Source organism: Pagrus major, chromosome 8 (genome assembly GCF_040436345.1).
Source record: "Pagrus major chromosome 8, Pma_NU_1.0".
In the NCBI taxonomy this organism is placed as follows: domain Eukaryota; kingdom Metazoa; phylum Chordata; class Actinopteri; order Spariformes; family Sparidae; genus Pagrus; species Pagrus major.
Window position 1 is genome coordinate 30,863,492 of NC_133222.1, and position 24,815 is coordinate 30,888,306.

Genomic DNA, 24,815 nt, shown 5'->3' on the forward strand with positions numbered 1-24,815 from the left:
CTCAGTTAGCCGAGCAGTTAGTGTTTCGGACTGGGAGCTTGGGGACGTGTGGTGTTTACACGGCTAGCACGGGAGCAACACATAGACATCATAATACCAAAACTACTATTTATGCACTTTCTGTTGATATTTTTAGTTAATTTTTAATATTTTAAACTCAAATGTTTACCCATCGTCCAGATGGGCTCTCAGGTACAGAAATGTGGCACCGATTGAATGCATGCTCTGTGGTACCGAGGTAATTTGTTTGATGCCCTTAAAAGAATGGAGTTGTTGTTACTTATTGTTAGAAATATGTGTATAAATGTTCTATAACTTCAAAATTAGGAATGACTACAATAGTTTCTAAATATTTAATGTAATAATAATATAAATATTCAGTACGCGCAGAACCTAAAGATGGCCGGGTCAGGTCATATCTCATTACTGTTCAATCTGTGATTTATTGTTGTACAGACATTCATAGTCTCCAGAGGATGATACATAAGGCTTTTGATGACAGGATTTATTTTCTGTAGCAGCATCGTCAGGCCAAAACTTTCACATTTACAAAAGAAGTCTCAAGAAGTATGGGACTATTGACATTAGATGCATGAAATGAATTCATGCTCCCCAGAGGATAATCCCTTTTTTCGCGCATTCCATGTGTTTGACTGATTTGTACCATATTCAGGCCAAAATGTTCACAAACATTTAAGTAACTGTTTTCATCATTTAATATGGAGAAATGTGTTGAGGGCATTCATGGCTTAGCGGGATAAATCCTTTTAATTCCTGCCTCAGCACCTCTCTCATGACATAGTTTTTATTTTTAGCCCCATTTCTAGTCAGACTATACACAGATGTGTTCCATCTATTGTATTATGAACCCTGTAGCTTTAAGAGGCTTGACTGGTTGTTCCTAACATGGTTATTTATTCATTTCCCCCGTGGCTCTCGTGTGTATACCCTATAGCTCTAAACAACAGCACGGTATGTTCTAACAAGACGTGTGTGTGGATGCCTGGAGGCAAAACTAGACAGTCAGGTAGTCAGGTGAAGATGATGATGATGAGCTAAATATAGAGAGGATGTTTGTTTCCACTTTCTCTCTCAAGCTCGTTGTGGTTTTCAGCCTCCTCTGCATTTTCTTTCTTTCTTCAGTCATCGGTTTTTCCTTGCTGATATTTACTGTTTCTTTAATTCAACCTTGTTTCTCTCTTTACCTCTCTCTACATTGAACCGCATTCCTCCTGTCATACCTGAGTCCTGACATCATGCTCCCATTGTTTTACTGGAATGAAATAAGAGATGTGTTGTCACGCACACACCAACAGACACCGAGAATGCTAAGATACACATAAAAACAAAGGCTAATGAATATGTTTATATTCCCTGAATCTTGTACTATGTCTGCACCCATACACATTCAAGTAAAGTCTGTTTGCAGACTTTGTGCACGCAAATGAATAACGCCTACGATGTGGTACTCAGACACTTCAAACACCAGGCATGAGACGAGAGCACTGCATCAATATAGTGAACCTCTCAACAGAGTTCATTCACTTCCTGCAGAGCTGAGCGATCAGAGACATTTACCTGGTGTGTGGACTGTCAGCAGTGGGCATAGTGTTCCAAGATGGAGGCCTTTTCATTGCAGTAAAATGTTCTCACCCTGTGCAGTCACTGAAAAAGTTTCCCAGACTTCTTTAGACCACTTTTAGATTGGATTCTTTCTGTGGTTCTGCCTGACTGACAGTGTGCACACGTTACACAAAAGTTAGATGGAAAAGTTTTTATTTATTTATATATATAAGAGATTTGTTGACCATATGAGATGTTTTCATCCCACTCTTGCTGATGAATTCATCCCTTTGGATAACATTAATGTGAGGAAGCTTGATTTGTCATGTATTTAATTCACTAGATTAGCCAGAAATAGACATTCCCATCTGTTTATCCATGATAGGGCTGCAACTAATGATTATTTTCATTATCAGTTAATCTGCAGATTATTTTCATGATTGATCTATTAATAATTTTGTCTATAAAATGTCAAAAAAAATTCAGCTCCTAAATCAATTTTGCAGAGCCCAAAGGAACTTAAATTTCGTATTTTTTCCAACATAACACAACAAACCCGAAGACTCTTCATCTGCTACCATCAATCACAAAGAAAAGCAGCAAATGTCTGATATTTTTGCTTAGAAAATGACTGAAACAATTAAGTGATTATCAAAAATAGTTAATCGACTAATTGTTGCAAAACAATTTTAGCAATTTAAACTGAAGACAGTTTACCACTGGATGATGTGCAGCACATTGTATGAAGGAAAAGGGCTCTCTCATCAGTAGGCTTCATGTGGCCTGTACTGTAGACTGTGACCACAGGAGGGCTTGTTAACACTGTGTGAGCCACCAGAACAGTGGCCTTTTTGTTGTTCCACCTATCAGGAGTAAAAACGGAAGTAGCTCATTACAACCAGCACTTCAAAGTCACTGTTCAGTGGTTACGTATATTTTTGGGTCAAGAGTGAAGTTATTTTATTAAGTGTGATTCTGCAAATTGTGCTACCTTTAGTAACCAGTGCTTACCAGCTAATTGTGTTAAGATTATGAAAACCAGAAGTATGGCTTGCTGGTAGGTAAATGTTGTTCCAGTCAGTGCATAAATAAAATCTGAGCCTCCCACGTTGCCTGTTATCAGTCAAAACAGAGAACTCGATCAGCCCAGTCTGCTGAAATGTGATTGCTCCCTAGGAGAGTTAAATGATGTAAAAGGGAGCGCAGTCAATCCTGTCGGCAAGGACGTGATTTGTGAAGCTTGCGCTGAATATTTGTTCCAGAAGGCAGAGTAGAAACTAGAAAGGTGAGTACATTACAATAACTTCACTATCACACACATCTATAGATAACAATTATAATCTACTTGACTGCAAAGGCACTTGACTCAATAAACTGTTCATTTAAACAACAACTGTTTCATCTAGCTGGAATCCACTCACACAAACACACACACACAGATACAGTCACTGATGCACTCCCAAACATGAAAATAATGAAGCACTTATCGCTCCCGGTGATCGCTCTCTTGTCTTGTTGTTAATTCAGGGTGGATTACGGTGGGATTTATACTGTGTGTTTACTCCGAGGGAAGATGAGGAGGATAAGGTGGATAATGAAAGCAGCCGAGCGTCGCCTGTGCTGAGATGGTTCTCAGACACTCCCAGTAAACTAATTGTTTAATCAATTTGGTGTCTAGATAAACGCTATTGTCTGGCAGCGTTATTATATCTCTCAAAGTGCAGAGCTCAGGACCGACTCTGCACAGTCACCATTGATTTAAGCCAGTTGTTGGTTGTTTCAGGGACAGATTGACAGCTGGGGTAGCATGGTGGTGGTGTGTGTGTGTGTGTGTGTGTGTGTGTGCCAGGTTGATGGAACCAATCCAAGGTGGGTTGTTCCTGTGACGCGGGGGCAGATGTCGACCCGTGCCCTAACGACAGATGTGCCCTGCTGCTGTAGAGACAGAGGTTCAGCTCTTGTACCTTGTTTGTCGTGTCTTTGTAGCTTTTGTTCTTGTGTATGTGTGTGTCTGTAAACACGTGTGTGTCTGCAGACAATACCCATCATTCATCATTGACCTTCATAATGTGCATAGAGCACCGGGAGGAGGGGAGAGTCAATGAAAACAGCAAGGGGCTCAAATGCTGTGTGTGCATGCCAAGTGTGTGTGTGTGTGTGTGTGTGTGTGTGTGTGTGTGTGTGCATTTTAAGTGATGTGGGTTTTAATTGATGATGTGTGTGTGTGTGTGTGTGTGTGTGTGTGTGTGTGTGTGTGGGAGGCCCGTGGTTCTATGCTCATAGAGACGTGGTGGGTAATGGCCTGGAGCCATGCTGCTGTCCTCCCTTCTCCCCTTTTCTCAGGCCAGAGAGAAGAAAGAGCTGGACGGTGGAGGGAGAGGTGGACTTGTAACAGAGTGGTAGGTGGATGTGACAGAGAGGAGGGAGGGAGTGCTAGCCGCAGTGATGAGGAGGTAGCGAAAGTGTGAGATGGCCAGCGTTTGTGTCTGTGATGTGTGGGAGGAAGGTAGTGAGGCATGAGGAAGGAGAGGACAGAGGGAAATATATGCACATATATTATGTTGTTACATGCTTGAAAGCAGGGTGACAAAAAATGAAGAAGACCATTTGCAATGCACAGAGATGAGGTTTAAAAGCCAGCTGAATCAATCAGATTTGCATGCTTTTAACTCAAAATGAATTGAAGGTGTTTCTTTTCAGTCAAACATTACTGCAACAGCTGAGAAATCTTGATAAAGTTGAGCGATTTTGACAGGTTCAGTGTTGATGTGTCTCCATTCTGCATAGCCAAGCAGAAGAGAAGTGTAAATCCAGGTGGGAATTCTTGAAAATCACACAGACACACTGAGCTGTTGACATTTGACGCTTTAGTTTTGACCTGAAAATAAAACCAATATTTGGACTACTGCCTTAAAGCTGCACTAATCAATCTTTTCTTATATAACAATAGATCCAATTATCTTGCGCAATGTCAAAAGTTTGGGCTTTAACCAATAATTACATTCATTGTCGATCAATCTGTTGAATATTTTCTCGATTAAACAATTAGTTGTTTGGTCTATGACATGTCAGAAAATGATGTCAGTGTTTCCTTAGCCTAAGACATTTAAGGAAGCCTAAAATGTCTTGTTTCTTGTCACAAGCCAAAGATATTCAGTTCACTGTCACAGAAGAGTAAAGAAACCAGAAAATATTCACATTAAAGAAGCTGAACTCAGAGGATTTTGACTTCTACTCTCATCAAAACCGTATCCTGCGGCAGGCAGATGTCTCCAGCAGAAAAGCCCTGATGAACCCAGGGGATGCGACCTGCGCTGCATTAAACAGCAGACAAACAAAGTTATTTCCCCTTAGGAGTTATGAGCAAGCAAATATTGCTCTTGTGTTCATCTGTTACCTAGAAACCAAATTCAACGAATGTTTCACGCCAATATTTCTCTGTTTCTGTTGGATTTGTAATCAGGCAGTTTTTGCGAACACGTTCGCCATTTCATCTTCAATTCAGTGATAATATGTCAGTGTTGTGTTTACACCTCGTCTCACTTCCCCTAAAAATCAATGAATGCAGCTTACTTATACATCTTTATTAACTCCTTAACAGTATGAAAGCCAACATCAGTGCGGTCCAAACAGAATTTAATCAATACTGTTTGGACCAATTAGACCCTCGTTAGGAAGTATACAGTATTTGCAGTATTTAATCTTAATAGTCACCCATAATACAGTTTTAAACCAACAGGTTGAAGCCACGAAAAAGGAAATTAAATTATAAAAATCTGCTGCTTATTTTGTTGTCCTTCAAATCCCACAATTTGAAAGACAGTTTACTGGACTCTCTTTCACTGTGCTCCTTGCTGTTGTGCTGAAGGGCGATCTGACACATCTCCACAAAAGGAATCCTTCAGAAATTTAATTAGGATCACAATAAAATTAGGCTTAATCCCTTGCCCAAAACATTTCTAATTAAAGACAATCATTTGTCCGAAGAGAGCAGGATGTGGGGAGCAGAACTCACAATAATTAAACACAACAATTAAATGATTGTAAGACTTAATTGAATAATTAATTTGATAAATTCTTTGTTAAATTTTAGTTTAAATTGTACAGCAAACGCATAAAAACGAAAGCACTTTGGGACATGTGAGAGCTTCAGTGTCACCCAAGTGTAAAGAGGAGAGTTTGATTCTGACAGAAATAAGGTGCACAAAACATCCAGCATGGTGGTCTTACATAATGTGGTTGAATCTCACCTGGATTCCAACAGAGGGGGTTTAAATTAGGCAGTTTGTCTACAGTATGTGCGGAAAGGATTCTTCAAGCTGACGTTCACAGTGTCTGACAACAGATCGATCCGCGGTTGCACAGCAGCGAGGAGGGGCTTATCTGCCACCCAGCAGCGTGCGTATTAAGTGTTTGATTGCATTTCTCCGTGTGTATTCCTGCTTTCATTTGTGTGCGCTGTGTGCACGCGCTGTGCGTGAAATAATGTAAATACAATCTGTGGATTTGTGGCCTGTCATCATGATGGTAATGCACTGTATATATTCCTGTGTGCTCACCTCACTTTACATTGCATATTATATGGAGAATACTTAAACAGACCCATTACTCACTGTCTGAAAACCAATACTTCAGTTAAGCATCACCATGGAAACAATAGGCAACTCTGCTGATGATAATCAATGAATGTGTTTGAGAGGTTTGATTTGCTAACATCATATTCCAATATTCAACACCTTACAGGTGCCTGACATTCTTCCTGGTACGCTGTTCAGCTCTCCGATGGCAATCTCCAACAAAACAGCCAGATGTTATCCTCTTATTTCACATCAATTCCAATAATGCTGTACATATTTTGAGATAAGAGCAACATATTTTTTTTTCCCTAAATGACCCAAATGAGGCTGAACGTTGCTGTCACATCTATGCTACTAATTTGAAACGGTCTTACTAATGTTGAAACAATTCCTGCAAGTTTTTAACTAAATTAGCACCAATTAGGTTGAAAGCTGACAGGGACAGTACATTAGGATAAATTCAATGTGAGCTTGTTAGCGGCGGGTTTCTTGTTATATCCTCACATGTCACTTTTAGTTTGGCAGTAACTGCAGTGCTTAATTAGGTCCTGGACTGCTGTGCCTAGCGTTATTAGATTCATGAATAACCCCCAGTTAAAGTTTTCCTTTGTCTCACCACTTAAAGCCCCTGACTGTCTTCTCTCTTAGACTTTCTTTTATGGAATCAAAGTCAGCAAAACTCCATGAACACATACAAACGAACTTGGATGATTACAATTCAATATGTAGATTTACAGCATAAATAAGGAACTGAAGCTGTAATGGTGCACACAATTCACAGTTGGGTTTGGAGTGTTTTGGGTACAAAATATGTAAAAGATGTTAATTAATTTTGAAACGCATCGACATGGATCTAGAAATCACCAAAAGTTCCTTAAAACCAAGGCAGTCAAACATTTGCATAGAGACAGTAAGTGATTAAAATAAATACAAAAGGAGTATCACTCAACATGACACTCTACCTCTACAGTAGTTATGGAAGCACGCAGGTGATGCTGTTGAAAATAAGTGTGTGTGATGTAGACATCTCCACAGATATTACAGTACCCATGACGCATATTGAACCTCCCCAATGACTTCACCAGGAAACTCGTGGACACAGAAGAATGTCATTATTTGGTTTGTTGGGTTTATCAAAATGTAACATCACATAAGCAGCCTGTAATGAATCTGCTAACCATTACCAATGCTCTACAGTACTTACTAAGAAAGTTGTTACAGTTAGGTGATTACTGTACTGTTTCTGATTTGTACCTCAGTAATTACATTACACTTGCTAATCCCAGGAAGAGCACAGCTATTTCAACTATTTGGCGGTGGCCTTGTTTGCTGTCTTAGTTGGTGTTTTTCACACGTTACATGTTTTGTCGTCTTCCAGCAGCCAGCTTGGCAGCTTTGCTCGTACATACCTCCAGGACTTTTGAAGTGCTGCAGGCGGTCAGTCACCGGAGCTAAGCTAACGTTAGCTGTTGATTATCTGTAAATACCTGTCGGCTACCTGATGGTTTAACCAGAATGTCTTGTTTTCTATTTCTACATGTGTTAAATATTTGACAAACAAGTTTAGTTCTGTTGATGCATTAACAAAGTAATCTAAACTTTTGAAGTAGTAATTGGTAATTATTAATTGATTACTTTTTCAAGTAACTTGCCCAACACTGACCATTACACCGGCTCATTAAACCCAACAGAAGTGCTACATGTCATATCTGTGTTTAACAATGCAATCGACTTGATAGTTGCATCTTTTCTTCCAATCCCGAATGTCTAAACTAATCCAGCAAGGAGTCTTTTTGATTTTTCAGCCTTTAGTTTGATATTTTTCTTCTCCTTTTGCTCAGGTTTTTAACTATTGCTGTAAACCTTTACTCACTCCTAGAATAAGGACCATGAACCCTCTAGTCCTCGGGGTCTGCATGTGTGTTTTTGTGTGAGTGTGTGGCTGCAGGCTCTGTGACCATAGAGCAGCAGTACTGACCTGTTGGTGGTAATGGCTCTGCAGTTAAGATCCAGGAAGTGTACAGTTATTTCTGTAGCACCCTGATTTCCTGTATGTGGTTTACACATACACACAGTCCACAAAGACACATGTACCGCTGCTGATGGTGAGGTCTGGATACAGTTATTGCTCTCTCTACCTTCCGGTCACTAATTACCACGTTGTGTAATGAGGTCTGCACAGACTCACAGTGTATCAAGGTGTGTGTGAGACTGAATGTGTGTATGGTCGTTTTATATAACTGCTGAGAGGATTTCATTTTAATGAGCATCTGTGTCTGGGACTGCTTATGAAGGGGTTAACATGAAAGCGGGTGTTGTACAGAGAATCACCAGCTCCCCACTGAATTTCCAGCTGTGGTAAAACATAAGAAATTGCAGATCAGTGGAACAGGTTCAAAAATGGATGATTCAAGTGAGGTAAGGTTAAAAGGCCACAAAGACAAGATAAATGCAATGACTGAGAGGATAATAGAAAGGAGGTCAGGACTGTGATGGCTGCCAGTCTGAATTAGAAAACGAGATGGACGGAGTGCGGCTGCTTGACACAAACACAGTTTGTTATTAGCTGGATGCCCGAGGTGTGAATGTGCGTGCATGTATGTTTCCTCTTCACACAGCTTGTGAGAGCAACACTTCTCTCTGTGTGCTACAGTAACACTTAAGCCATAGGTCATGTTCACAGACAGGTTTGACGCTATGACAACAACAGAGAGCTCTTTCTCACCCTGTCAACATTTCAGCCACTCCAGCCAACCACAGCAAAGATCTTCCTGCTCGGTAGTGCGCTTTATTCTGCTGATGAGCACAGAGTGACAGAAAATGTGAATAAAATAGACGTCATACTCTGAACCACGCCAACCGGAGGGAAAACAGTTGGCGCCACAATATGCAAGCAAACGAATGATGAAATGCTAACAAAAAGCCTGAAGCTAGCTCAAAACATTAGATTTCAGCATGCCAGATGAGTATTTCTAAGCCTGCTACGTCTAATTATGAAAAGACTCTTACAGTACCAAAAAGCTATTTATGTGAAATTCATTTTTGGTATCTTCTTATTCTTTTACCTCAGCTGGAAGCTAAATTGGTTCTCTATGGGTTGATGACATACTACTACATGACTACTTCAGCTTATGAAATCAGCACAAAACCCAAAATATGAAAAAAGTGCATTGTCATCAAGCTAAAAAAAAATGGTTAGTTCCCGTAATTGAGACATTTTAGAGGCTTTCGCAAGACCTGTAAATTTGAGACTTGATCCTGACTCAGACTCAGACTTGAGACTTAAAATGGACCTGACTGACTAGAAGTCACTTGAGATTTGAAAGCATAAAACATTAATGTGTTAAAGATTTATGTAAAATTTCTGCATTAAAATGTCTAAGTTGGCGAGCAAGACTAAACATAACATGAATAAAACTTTAAAACTTGGACATCTGAGCCTGCTTCATGCTGATTTTTATTAGTAATGGTGGTTGCTTAATAACTGCAACAACTCCAACGATCCCACGCTACTTAGCCTACGTCTTTTGTTTTGTTTTGGCTGAGAGAATGGCAGAAATGACATAATGTGCGTTTAAGTTAAAGTCCTATGCAATAAAGAAAACTCAGCCTACAGCCATGTCAGCAACTCTGTCAGGCTGTTCTCAGACACAGCAGTGCTAGAAGCTGATCACTATCTCTAGCATGACATCGTGCTCACTTAATGGTAATGTTTTGACAATGATCTTTAGCGGCTATAATGTTTACCATGCTCACCATCTTAGTTTAGCATGTTAGAATGCTAACATTTGCTAATCAGCACTAAAAACAAATCACATTTGTATTAGCCATTTGAATTTATTATATTTCTTTAAGACTCAAGGGTTTAAAAAACAAAACTATGTTGGAGTCCTTTATGCTACATCTATTTTAGAAAATGAAGTGTTGATGATGAATTGGGATGTTTCTGGTGGTACGGCAATGGATACTTCTGTATCTTTTGCCAGATGGCAGCAGGGTGAACAGTCTGGGAATTTAGCCTTCCTGTGTTTTATTAACTAAAATAATAATAGACACAATTAAAACAGGTAAAAATAAACCATTTGAGTAAAGAGCCTATTCACCCATGGAAGAACACAAACACAAGCAGCCATAGAGGCGTGCCCGGAGGAATCAAGGCATTACACTTGACTTTTAAGTCTGAGTCAAGTCTAATGCCTCCTCTTGTCTAAAGACCTCTACAGCTCTGGCTTTCACAATGTGGATTTCTACTCAAAGAATACTCAATCCTTTTGTTGTTTTTGTAAATATTTCTCCATGTAACCACTCATTTGGTTGTCATGGGAAAAGAGTAGGTGGCCTTCACTCCCACTACCTCCAACCTACACAGTGCTGTTCACTATTAACCCTGAAAGAAATGAGTTCAAAGCACATCACACAAGCCACAGAGAGACACTGACAAATGATAACCCAAATTCTATAACCCTTTACTTTAGGCTCCTACAGATCAATTCCTAGTCATCTCTCTCTCTTGCCTTTCTAGTGTCACCCCCTCCTCTCTCTTCCTGGAGGGGGTTGTTTTGTGTCACGCTCAGCACCTATATCTGCTGTAGCCACCGGCAGCAGCAGCAGGGACAGCAGATGAGTACGGCCATTGGCTTCTTCCCCTCTCACTGGCCCTCCCCTCGCCCAACACAATGGGGCTGATTGTCCATGCGACACACACTCACACACAGAGGGGGCTTTACTCTTCGGGCTGAGTGTCGCTTCCCCCGCCATATGCCCCATCTCCGCTGGAATGTGATTATCTTTAATCGGCATAGAGAGGAATGAGGAAAAGGGTGAAAGGAGAGAGAAGCATCACAGAAGGCAGGAGGGGAGGTTGAGTGAAAGGGCGAGCCGGTCTGTCACTGAGCGTGCAAGTGTGTGTGTGTGTGTGTGTGTGTGTGTGCGTGTGTTTGTGAAAGAGAGAGAGAGAGAGAGGGAAGGAAGGGAGGATGCAACCAATGCAGCGAGGCAGCAGTTTAACACAAGCCTGAACCTGCCAGTGCGAGCGACAGAGCGCAGAGAGGGAGAGAGGGAGAGGAGGGAGAGGTCTTTTCACTTCAGTCCAGCAGTGGATTTTAATTTCTTCACTGGACTCGGGACACAACCTCCACCCAGGTTAGTGCTTCTCTCTTTTGAGACCGGTTTACCAGTCAGCTGTGGAGCACTGTTTCCACCAATGGCACAATGCAGCTGTGGGGCGTTGGGTTAACGGAGACGATAGACAAAATGTGGGTGGTTCGCGACCACAGAGACACCGAAACGCCGTTGCTATTCAACACACACACACAGACACACGTCGCCTGCTGAGGCTGATGGTTAACAAAGAGGGGAGCACACATCACAAAAGACAAACCCTGGATCTCACCGCAGCATGTTCCTCTGGCGGGTGCTGTAAATACGAGTGGCAGGGGTGGCTGTGTGTGTGTGTGTGTGTGCTATAACTATGTGTGTGTGAGGGAGCTGTGGGTACCCTGAGCTGTGGGAGCTGTTCTGGCTGGAGGGGACTACTAATTTTCTTAAAGGCGTTTACTGAGCCTCTCAGCTGCAGACTGTCTCAGGATATGCACTTCAACTCACATGCACACAAACACAGACACACGCCTGTGCACGTAGAGGCCACTGCTGCTGATTTCAGTTAACTCTGTTTGCCATGATTGCCGTAATCGGCCTCAGCTGTCCACAGTGAGCTGTGGGAAAATATGCAAGTCCGTGCGTGTATGTGCAATTGCATGCGTGTGCGTGTGAACTGCACACTGTGATTTAAGTCACCTTGTCATTACAGCTGTAATGCAATCTCTTGATGATAGATGTAATCCTAACTGCCTGTAGTGGCTGCACTCTGTCTTCCCACTCTGTCGAGCGAGGAATATGGCTTCGTAAATGTTATTTAGAAAATGAATAGTTGCAATAATTACTTTTTTATTATCAGACAAATAATAGCTTCATGCTTTTTCTCTCAGTCTCCTCTCCCCATCTTCCTGCTGTGTGCGCTCACTGTAACTCATTTGACTGGCTATCTCTGCAGTTAAAACCATTAACTTTATCTGCAGCGATATATTTTCTGTAGTGCTTCCTCCACTCACTAAGCCTGGCTTCCCATGCAGGCAGGCAGCGGCAGGGGTGTTATCCGATCCTGCTGTTTGTGCTGGGATGGAGGCAGGCGTTCAGCGGCCCTTATACTAACAAGGCACCTCGCTGGGTCTGTGTGTGATCCCACTGAGCCTGGGCCTCCCCCCCCAGGATCAAGGAAGTCCCTGCAACAAATCCAAAAGCTCAGGTGGAGTCAACTGCAGGTTAGGAGCTCATAGGTGAGGCGGCCTCTGTGGCTCAAATATGAATCAGTAAGGGGATTTTCAATGGGTGTCGTAACTGTAAAAATCGTCACGGACAGCTGTGGTTTGGTGTTGCTTCATCAGAGAAAATCAGCCTTTCAGACATTGATGAAGCCAATATGTGAACCAAGATTGCAGCTATTCAGGGTTAAAGGGAACCTGTCATATACGCAGCAGGGGTCAGGTATGAGTGCGCATTTTGTTTCTAAAGAGAAGCTAAAAGGAGGAAGAAGCACTAAGAGCCAACCACAGTGAATGCTAATGTACGCACAAAGACACAAACTTTACAGTCTGCTTCTAAGAACCCTGAAGTTCAGCTTGTTCTTGGATTTTTCACAGGTGTCTGTGCATGTGTGTGTCTGCGTGCATAATTTGCATGGATATAAGTTCCCTGTGTCCTGTATCCGACTCTGTGCTGGGATCTATCAGCAGCTGCAGCGCTGTCGTCACGGGATTCTTCCTCCTCACCTTCCCTGCCTCCTCTCTCTCCTCTTCACTTCCTGGATTATTTATCTTATTTCTTCGTCCCCACTTTCTCTGAATGCTACAGTAAAAACGCTCTGTCACTGCCACGCACAGGCATCACTGGCTCGGTTTTTGGCAGCTGTCTTGTCATTCTGTCTGCGTCTTTCTGCTGAGCCTCCTGTGACACAGAGCAGAAGTGCTGATGCTGTTTGACACTTTATTCCAGCAGGACGTGTCAGATTAAGTGCTGCGTGAGCTCGCGTGTGTGAATGCAGACTTACAGAAAAGCAGATGAGTCAGTTTATGTGGGCTATGAAGAGTCCAGATCCGGTTTAAGAGAGGACTTTTTTGACAAACATGGTGTCAGAAATGAGGAAGAGAGGATATAATTTCAGTTCAAGCTTTATCAGCTAAAGAGGAAGTTTATTTTGAGTTGAATGTTGGTCGTCTGTCTTTCTCTTTCTGCCTCATTAGCGTCTTGGCATCGAGCAGGCCTGCTTTCAGAGTTGCAGGGTTTTCTGTGCATTCCAGCTCTGCTCTGAGAATATGGGCTCCAGTGGCTCCAGTCAGAGGGGCTCATTCATACTGAGCACAATGATCCTGTTTGAGCCGCAAGTTTTTACCCACGCTGTTTGATTGGCATTATATTCAGCATCTATTTACTTCATCCATAATGCATTGAGTCCGATCTGCTTAGCATGAATCTCTGCTGCTCACTGTTTCTTCAGTGCAGTGGAATCAATAGACAGAGATAAACAAAGAGACATTTTAATATGAACTCTGATGTGCTGAATTAATTGATGGTTCGCTAAGCACCACACAGTAAATCTGTGACAGTTAACTGTGGCAGCTTTACCACTCAGGTGGGAAGATAAAAGCGGGCTATTTGGGCTTTGCAAACTGAAATGCCAGCCATCAGCTTTGTTTTATCAGTTGTAGATAGCTTGATAATTTTAAAAAAAAAGCTTGCACTAGCTTCACAAGTGGGTTTGGAAACGTCATATGCCTAGTTGACTTTCATAACTTCAAACTGCCTCATTTTGAAACAAGAACTCTGTAAAACCTGATGGCTACACACATGATATCAAGCTAAAAGACTGGGATTAAAGCTATATGCCTCAGGCAACAAGTCAGCATCATCAGTAGATGATAACCCAAGTAGAACACATAGAAATTAAAGGATAAGTTCACCCAAAACTGAAAATTGAGTCATTATCTACTCAGTTTCATAGTCCACAAAACATTTCTGGAGTTTCACTGCAAAACAGTGTTACAGCCTATTCTTGAACAACCAAAATAAAACAGAAATACAAAAAAAAAAAACTGATTAAAGACAGAAAATGGCTCCATATATTTTGTCCGTTGTAATCCAAGTCTCTGGAAGCGCAGCAAACCCAAACTGATTCAAAAAGACATTTTTTTGTACCCATTTTAAACCAAAGTATTCACTGTAGCTGCTAAGCTAAAAGCCTTAGCACACACCCCGTCTGAAGTGAGCCAGCCATGCATCAAGGGCATGAGATTTCAGGGCTTCTGAAGACTTGGATTACGGCAGACGAGGTGTATGGAGCCATTGTCTGTTGGCTTTCTGTTTTTTAACATTTTTAAAACAAGTCCCCATCTGCTTCAGTTGTTTAGGAGAATGCTGCAACACAGTTTTGCTGTGAATTCTCTATCTCGACTTTCAATCAGCATTGGGGCGATTAGATAAGGTCTCTATTTTCATCTTTGGCTGAACTTTTACTTTAAGGAACAGCTGTGTATTTGTTTTGCATTGTAGAGCTGGTTAGCCGAGTCCCCAAGGAATGAAGAAGTATCATAAGGGAAATTTTGACTTGTATTTCCTTCTTACATAACTCTGTTGAAATCTTGGCATACTTTGACAAGCACCTGAAAGATGATGAAGATGTAGCCTATTGTTTATTGTTTATATTTTCAAACATTGTGTTTCAAGTTGAATGTTACAAAAGGCTTTCAGGCAAATGTCACACTAATACTGAGTTGCTAACACGACTTAATCAACCGTTCCAGTGTAGTTGCAGCGATCACACAGGGAAATACTACACAGCTTGTTTTTTTTAAGCTCCAGCCCCACAAAGTTTGAAATGCACCATGGCCATGGATATAGCGCTGACTTGCTAATGTTGGTTAAAAGCTAAGTTAGGAGGACATGCTAATGCTTGCAGCTCACATGAGAGAACATAAACACATTGCTTAATCAACTTCAAACACTTGCCCTCTTGTATGTCATGTTTTTTGGAGAAAAGCTTGAGAGAACACATTGCCATCCAAACTGTTTATATATGGAGTACCGTTTTTTGATTGTAAACAGTAAAATAGTCAAGTTATAATCATCCCTGCAATGATTCAGACTCGCTGCATGACAGTTAGAAATCAGCTCAGGAAATGTCTGCAAAATATCTGTCCACCGCGACCTTTCACAAGTGTCGTGTGCTGTATCTGGTCCTGTGTACAAGGCCTCTGTTGTGGCTCGATGCCTCTTGCTCAGCGCATTAGAATATGACCGAGTGTCTGTCTTTGTTTTCATCATCAGACAGCATGAGTTGTAGCAGCATCAGATGAGTAACAACTTGCTCGTTAGCATTGTGAGAGTTTCTCATGGGGTTATTTTTAGAGATGAGGCTGTATTTTTAGGTCCAGGAAGTCGTTTACTTTTGCCAAGCAGATAGGAAACTTGAATGGTTGTTTTTGGCGATGTTTTGATTATAAATGGGCTGCATGGACATTGACTGGAAACATAGCTCAATTATAGGATGAAATACCCTTGGGGCATCTCTGCACAGTTCAACTTGACTGAATTAATATAAATATGAGAGTGCTGCTGGTGTAATTGAGTTTACTGTAGTTTATACTCACATTCTTTGTGTGAGTGTGTGTGTGTGTGTGTGTGTGTGTGTGTGTGTGTGTGTGTGTGTGTGTGTGTGTGTGTGTGTTCTTTACACACCAAAAGAGGAATGGTCTTTTATGCTGCTGGATATAGGTCACTTTCACGTATCTGCTCCTAATCTGTGAGACATTTCAAATCCATTTGGTTCAGTCTTATCTTAAAAGAGCATGCTGTGAATAAGAGCCGTTGTCCATTTATGAACAGTCTGCTGGGGCCCAGTCAGACGTGGTGATTGGGTGGACAGGAATATTGATTGACACATTTGGAAGCTCCTGCCCAGCAGCTGTGATCTGTTTTCCAAGGTATACAGGCAGGTCACAAGGGGGTTGGTGGGGAAGATAGAGGGAATAGAAGGTGAGAGAGAAAGACAGAGCAGGCTGGACGAGAAAAGAAAAGAGGTACAGTGAAAGGGAGGAAGTGAGAGAGATAGAGTAGGAGAGAATGACTGCCTGTCGATGCTATCGCATAGTCTAGTTCCAACAATCAATCCCCTTTTCAGTGCCCAGTGGTCACAGAATCCACTATCTCTGTGCGAGTGTTTGGATCTCAATCGTAGGACTCTTCCATCAGCTTCATTCATTAATGTTTCATACCTGCTTATATTAGTTATGGAATTAAATATGTCTGCCATCTGATATCCAGAGCACGTTTCAGTATTTAGTCATGGCTATCCTCCTCTGAATGGTAATTATCACTAAAATGGCAGCCAACAAACATACAGTAAACCCCTCTCTCTCTCTTTATGTGTTCCCTGAGGTACGGAGAGGAAGCATTTAATGCGGTGGGGCACCATTCAGGTTCAGGATCACAGGACGCTCAGTCGCCTGCCCTCATTAGGCATGGTCCAGAGAGCATGTTCAGATCATGCTAAAAGCTTATGTTCACATGCTGGGGCCATGTAAGAAGCACGCTGGGATCCAGAAAGTAGATGGACAGCGTCTGCACACGATGTACGAATTTGTGAGGCACACGTTTAAGTTAGAGGAATGTGAGGAAGAGCGAAGGGGAACAAATTGTACGGATAGTTTTTGAGCTGAAAAGGAAGATTTTTTGAAGGAAGCTAAAGATCCAGCTATTTCCATTGGAGTTGGTGGAGACCAAAAGAAGAGCTGCAGCTGTGTGACAATATATCAATGTTGTATTTAAAGCTTGTTGACCTGCCCCCAGTTGGCCCAAAAAATCAATTAATACTGCTTTATAGTGACTATAATCAATATTTTGTATTACCAATTGATCAATCAATCAATCTATCACATGGCTGCTCGTGTGTAAAAGGGGCCGATTGCAGTAATAAAGCCTCAGAGAATTATCATCTTATTCATTGTTTGCATTTCTCAATGTGCAATGTTCATGTTTTGGTTCACACTTACCCAATTTAAACCAGCATTTGTGGTGACAGGCAGCTTTCAGCTTGAAGGCTCTAAAACTTACTGTATGCTACCTGCCCAGTAACAAACAGCAGACACATAAAGTTAGCAACTAGCTGGTGAACACAGTGAGGCATTAAGCAGCCAAAGAGCCAGAGATTTCCCTCTGGAGTTTGTGGAGACCAAAACAAAACTAAAAGAATAGTGAATATTGGATTATATTTGCCCAACAGGGAACCACTGCGCCAGATCACTAGAAATATGCTTGAAAGACTTTGTTGATTGGCTCATTCTTTGTACAAGAACGATCACAGAACTGAATCGTTAGATTTTGAGTCAACTGAGCTGGAGACAGGGGTCTCATCTGGTTGCCTTGGCCACATAAAAGCCTTACAAGGCCTTTTAATTTTCACTCTATTATGTTTGTGGCAGAAAACCATAACTCTTTTGGTAATTGTCCATTATGGAGGGACGAGAGAGGAGGAGGAGTGAGACAGACGCATCTGGTCTCATTCAATAGCCAATCTCCACTGTGTCAAGCATGAAAACCTCAGACATGTGCTCACACACATACACGCGGGGACACACACATTATCACCAGCATGAAACTCAGTATGATTAAAGGGGTGTGACTTGGCATATTAATACATTCTATCCCTTTCCATTATTTATGAGTCACATTTGAATGGTAGTTATCTCAATCTAGGGCAGCCATGCAAATGAGGCCGGGGTTACTTTGCATTCTTGTGTCCTTATGGACTGAAACTGTCTTTTTTTATATTTAATAGTATCCATTTCTAATCATTATAGGATGATACGTGCAGATCCCCCTCTGTGATTTAGATTTTTTAATTTCAGAATCTCTTTCTGCAAGATCCATTTCTGCAGCAGTATATCAGGGTTGAGATTAGGTTAAAATTGGGCTTTGGGGGGTTTGCAGCACTGGCACAAGAGCACAAAATAGGCGGTAGCGTGGTTCATCATGGTAAAATGTGTTTAATAATGGGCTGTCAGAGAATTTGTCAGGCCTGCAGATGGTTAAATATTAACTGTTATGGCTGGTTAATCTTTATCTTTCTCACTTCTCCATCTTCACTCCCCGCTTCCTCTACCTTTCCTCACCAGTGGTACCAGTGATTTTCTTCCCCCTCCTTTGGTTTACCTCTTCTTCCCAATTTCTCTCCTCCCACCCTGGGGTGACTTTGTCCTTGAGTGCTGGCTAACCCTCAAAACACTATTATGGAAATGGTTAAAAATGACCGTGAATCAACATCTTGAAGGACGACCTCACCCTCCTCCTTCCCTCCTGTTCTCCCTCCCTCCCTCCCTCCCTCCCTCCCTCCCATTCGCTCCAACACCTGGTGACTCTGGTTTCCAGGGAACCGGTTTGTACAGTGACGGAGAAGGCACTCTGAGGGTTCAATGGGTAAATACTAGATATGAAGTTACCAGCTGACGGGGAAACTTGTCTCTGAAGAACGGACTGTAATTTCCTTGTAGATGCTGATAAAACTTAACTAAAACTGGAAGAAACACTCTGAGATGGATAAGCGTTATGTGATGGACAGGAGGGGGAAAACCCAGCTGTACTGGAGAGGAATACTCACAGGTACTGTTCACATGTTTGGTTTTGTTCAACAGTCTGGCAGCTTAGAAACATCAAGAAAATACAGTTTGTTTTGGTTTCAGTTACAAGCCTCTACAGTTGAGCCGTAGATGAACCACTGAGAAAAAAAATACTGGAGGAAGTGCTAGTTTTAACACAGAAACCACACACACAGGTGTTGTCAGACAAGTGGATCCGTCATTGTGGGTGCAGCCACCTTAAAAAATTTTAGATATGCAGGGTATCTGTTGTGGGGAAACCATGTAGATAATTATTTATGACAAGGTGACAGGTACATCGAGCTATATTTAGTTTGTATAAAAGGTCTGGTAATTTTTCTGGCTTAAAGTGTCCAGGAAAGAGATAATAGTAATGAATTAGATATAACTACTATGTTTTTTATGTCAGCCCGTGTGACATGTTGAATTACCATGTGTGAATATGGACAGAATGTAATTGTTGTCTGCACATGGTGTACTTTCTTTTGTTGTCATTCTTTCTGTTTAGGAAACAGAAGTCTGGAATAAGCAGAAACTTCAAGTTCAACAAGTTTCTTGGCAGATTTTTCAGAGGGGACTTCTTTATTTTTTGGATGAATTGTTTTTTATTGCTTTTAGTTTTGCTATAGTTGATATTATTTTTATTTTCCAGTAGAATGAATGATGAAAAACCAACAATTAATTGATCTTACTTTCAAGTATTGAGCACTTGATCTTCTCCGATGACGTCAATATTTAAAAACGTGTAACAAATAAATGGGTTGACTTTTTTTCTATGCTAAATAATTTATTGAAACAGCTGGGCACTGTAGTTTTTAGCAAATGTTACTCAAACACTGGTAATTAATGCATTTTATTGGGGCTGAGGATGAGTAGCATTTGGTGCTCAGTTGAGTATTTAAAGCAGCAGGATGGCATATGTGTGTCTGAGAACTGAACACTATATGATGCCCATGTTGATGACGAGATTGATCTGCTTGCAACAGAAAGGTCGATGCCCTATGACTCCCAGTCACCCTTCCCAAAACGACATGACCATTGCAGCGTACACGTGACAAGCATATCAGACATTTTGGTTGTGTGGTCACAGTTTGGTTGTGTTTAGGCAACAAAAGCACTTGGTTAGGTTTAGGAAAAGATTGTGGTTTGGGTTAAAATAAGTATGTTACTTCTGTTGCTTAACTTCCGTATGTTCATAACTTAGTCACATGATGTATGTTCAGTTCAGTTCAGTTCAGAACTGAACTGAACTGAACTGAACTGATGATGTATGTGACATGACGTAATTATGTGACCAAGTCTGTTTGGTCTTTTCACAAGGTTTTCATTGACTACAAGATCGATAATATCATTGGCCTTATCTTTAATATATGAGTGAGTTAAGTTCAGTGTGATGTGTGTATTTTGTTTCCCCTTTAAACCCTAAATACTTCCATTGAGTAATATCTTATTTCTGCTCTGCTTGGCATCCGTAACCTATAGCATGTTAAATGGTCCAACTCCACATTTTCTGATGTGAAATACAAGGCGGCGAACGTGTGCAGTGAAGAGACTGGGATTTCATTTTGTGTGTTGACTGAAGGTCAGACTGGGGCCATAACTCATTTTGTGTTCAGCACCGTAAGCGTCTGTCTCTGTGTTGCTACAGAGCAGGTGAATGTAAACAGAGACAGAGCTGCTGTCAACAGTGATGATAGCTTGGTTCACACCATTTTTACATACACGCACATGCACGCACACAGTCTGAAGATTTAATATCACAGCTCATTAACTGTCCTTTGTCTGTCGGAGAAGTCACCGCTTTGCATTTGATCAGCCTCCATCTTTACAGCTTTGTATAAATAAAACAAACATCCAGTTTATAGTGGTATTAGAATGATAATGGAGGCACTACAGCTTCCTTATGTGATACTTCGGTTGTTTCAGGAGAAGCTAAAGTGTTTATTCAGAGCACTGATTGGATTGCTGTGAACGTAACTGCTAAATTAGATTTTTATTTTTCTCTCGACTGCCATCACAGGAGGATGTGCTGCAGTTTGCCACCTGCCTTGATGTGTGTTTAATTCATGCCGCTAATAAGAGGAAGCTGAAGCCCAACACCATACAGGAGGCAGATGATGGAGACATGTCATGGCAGAAGTTACTTGAGATTCACTTTCACCTTTTGCTGTGACAGTAAATGAATAAAATTGCCCAGTTTTAACTTCCTCAATTTCTCTCACAGGATCAGTCATTTTGTTTGGACTCCTTTTTGTTCACGAGTACTGTTGAGGCATCTTTTGCAACAGCCTCCTGAAGTTCACTTCCAAAAAGAATCACTTCATCGACGATGTATGCTCCCTGAGTATTCAGGCCTCATCATGAACGGTGGGGTTGGGTTTGTGTCCACTGTGCGTGTTAATGTGCAAGTTAATTCTCACAGATTCTCTTTTGTGCTCGGATCACAGTGGCCAGATTATAGAATATGAAAAACAGGAAGTTGACCGATAGGAAGAGGAAGTTTTAGGTCAGTCCAGTAGCTGGACTGGTAAACGCTTCCCATCATACATCATCCCTGAAGTAGGTTTCCCCCACACCCATGACTCAGAATGGTCATTCGTTCGACCTTTGTATCCTTCTTGGATGTTGTCACTTATGTTCTGGCAGAGTGTGCAACATTTTCTTTTCTTTGTGTTTGTGTGTTTTCAGTGCTGACATAGAAACACATCCCCCCACTTGAGGAAACAATAGGCATATGATGACTCTGGTCACATGGCTGAGAGTCTGCTGGAGGGTGGGGGTCACAGTTGAGTGGGTGGGATATGTCTATAGAGAAGTGTCTGATATTTGCGTCATGCTTTTGATAAGCTGCTTATGTCTGTTATATTCTGAATATAGAACTTATATAACAGATTGGGGTTCACCTAAAGTACTGCACACACATACACACACACACGCATATAAACTGTAAAGTTGATATATGTGTGTGTGATAGAGGGAGAGAGAGAACAGCAGGCAGGCCTGTCATGAGGAGTCCAGATGGTGGGTGGAGAAAGCCCTCCTTTAATCCCTGAGCCAGGATATTATACCCCCCCTTCACACACATGCACGCGCTAAAACACACGGACACAGTCATTTGTACATCCTCTTGACTGCGTGCACGGCCCCACACTGAGTTTGTCCACTTTTCTTTTACGTGACATTAGCCACACTCCATTATGTCGGTCTCAGTCCACCGCTCCTCTGTTGATATATCCTGACTGATACTAAACACTTGCAAATTATAGTTTGGTGCATTCTGGGAAATAATGACAGGTGATGTATTAACATTGACATGGCAAAATGTGTGTAAGTAGGCTCATAGTATTAACCTGTCATGCTTTCTTTTTATACTTTTTGTGATTTTTTATGCATGTGTCTGAATTTTTGATACACTTTCTTTATGTTCTTTATGTTTTGTGAAAACATAGAATAACTCATTTTACGATGATTTTTTTGAGGCTGATGCCAATATTTATACTTGAGAACAGTAAACATTTGAATAATCTGATACTCTGATATTCTTTTAGTACACACATACAGTACACACATTCTGTGATAAAGATGTGTGTTAAATATTTTACAGCTGAAAGATACATTTAAGGATTAAAAAAGAAAGTAAAAATGATTTGAGGCTGAGGCTATGGCACTGTCATTTCTTTGGCGGACACTTGGTTGTAGACCAATGTAAAGGACATGTTATAATTTTGACCTGATGATGAAGCTAGATAAAGAAGATTTCATTAAGGGAGACATGGATGTCTGTACCAGATTTAATGAGAATCTGTCAAATGATTGTGGAGATATTTCGCTCTGAACAGTGAATATCAACATCATGGTGCTGCTAGAAGAAAATCAAAGTCATTAGGATTTATAATCTGGGTGCATGAATGCCTTTGCAAAATGTGTCAGTGCATCCAGTAGATGTTGATCCACTGGATGAGTGACAGCTCTGACCTGACCAACATCTTCAATAACATTTGTACCCAGACAGTCAGGAATGAATTTGGTATTTCAGTTTGGACCGAATTGGTGGACCGAGATTGATTGGTGTCATTGCCTTGCCAGCGCATTGAGTGAAGAAAAGTTGAATAAAGCCAACTTTAATTTGTTATGTTGTACAGCTGTTATCTTTTTCTATGTGTCACTTGCACCTGTTGCTACCTGTCAACGGCTACATTGATAATCCAGGAGCTTTGATGCCTCATAGTAGATCAGACAGAGCATCGCTTGTGTGTGTGTGTGTGTGTGTGTGTGTGTGTGTGTGTGTGTGTGTGTGTGTGTGTGTGTGTGTGTGTGTGTGTGTGTGTGTGTGTGGAGGGGACTCGCTTATTCTCATGTGAGCCCATCATTGTTTTTACGACCGTTGCTATTTTCTCTTTAATCTTTTATGTGCATATTAAACGGCTGTGTTGAAAGAGTGTTAGCTCTCCCCACAGACGATGCCCTACATATCACAGACAGACTAATTAGGGTTTCTATCTCCAAGGGGCGGTATATTCCTTTTCATTTTCAAAACAAACATAAGTCGACTCCTGATCTTGATAAATGCAGCTACCAGAAGAGCTATTTGAATATCTCCACTACCGTGCATGTCCAGCTTGTTGACTCAGCTGCTGTTTAGCTCATACAGCCTGTGGAAGGTATAAAATAGTACGATACGCTCCCTCCTGCCTCATATTCCACCATTCCTCATTTTCATCTGCTCTTCTTAAATAAAACATGGGGTTGCCTGAAACAGCTTGAAGCTCCTGCCTCAGATGCGGGTCGAGTATTAAAAATATCATCCTGCTCCCTAGTTTGCTCGTATTTCTATTTAAAGTGAATCTTGCTTTTTGTTGTTGCAGAGAGGAAAGAAAAAGCTGTCTGTTTCCAGTCTAAGAACGCTGATGAGGAGGCCTGCGTGGCGGTGAAGATCGAACACTCCAGAGGTAGGCTGCAACACTTTCACTCACCTTACAGCCTCCTTCTTTCTGCTTTTTTTGATCTCTTTCCTTTAAATGCAGATTTTTCTTGTCGTGGCACAGAGAGATGCTCTTGGCGGTCAATTAATAAGGCTATAGCTATCTCGCTGCTTTACTTGTGCTTAGATGTGAGGAGCTTGTTTATTTCCTGTGGTTTCGTGTCTGTCTATGTTTGTGCTGGGGTTTTGACGCAGCCCTTTTTTTTTTATGCCTCTTCTGGATCCTCATCTTGTGATGTGTGGGAGGTATACCGCGCCAGAAGCCGAATTAAGATGCAAAGCTTTGGTGCTTGTCAATCACCAACGCTGATTCACAGCAGGAGGGCTGCACGTATTTGCATACATAATCAATATCACGGTGAGAGTTTGGAGCCCTTCAGTCCTCTGTAAACCTGACCAAACTTAGCGAAATCTTTTGCTTCTTCTAAGTTGATTGGCCTTGGTTAAGTAAACTTTAAGATGAGGTTGATATGCAGAGAGGGGTTGCAGTACGGCACTGTGGAGGGTGAGTATGAGCACTCCTCCCTGCAGCTCACAGCTATGCAGGGGTGTGAAGAAAGCTGCTGGTCTCTGCTCTATTTTTATATCAAACTTGTGTGTGAGCGTGTGTGTGTGTATCAGTGTGATGAATGGGTGCTTTCCTCCGGCCCCTAGTGTCTCCCTATTTTTCACCTTTTCTCATTTTCTCTCCTCTTCATGTGCAGTGTCTCGCTCCCTCTCGTAAATCCCTCCATGCTCCATCCTTTCACCCCTCTTCCATCTTGCTTTTCATCTGTCTGTCTTCTCTGCGCTTGTCTGTTTACCTCGTGCCCTCACTCTTCCTTCCTTCCTGTCTGTGTCATCCTGTCTTTCCTCAGCACTGATGAAACTTTTTTTCTCACCTTTTGCCTTTAACACATTTATCCCCATCTCTTTCACCTCCCCACGTTTGCTCCTCTTTTTCACCACAACCTTCTGCCACTTTTGTCCCCCCGTCCCGCCTCCTGTTTC

At 41.6% G+C, this 24,815-nt stretch overlaps 1 protein-coding gene across 2 annotated transcripts in view; it reads left to right on the forward strand.

The window, feature by feature from the left end:
- Positions 1-24,815, forward strand: part of fgd4a (FYVE, RhoGEF and PH domain containing 4a) — a 51,254-nt gene that overhangs the window by 1,304 nt on the left and 25,135 nt on the right. The window contains exons 1-2 of one of the 2 annotated variants that reach the window (XM_073472424.1): positions 11,176-11,282; positions 23,710-23,793. Coding sequence is in view for 1 of the 2 variants with exons in the window: in XM_073472423.1 (XP_073328524.1) it covers positions 23,710-23,793 (84 nt within the window). In the remaining variant the exon portion in view is untranslated. Of the gene's footprint in view, positions 1-11,175; positions 11,283-23,709; positions 23,794-24,815 lie in introns of those variants that run through there. The other variant, XM_073472423.1, reaches the window with a different exon arrangement.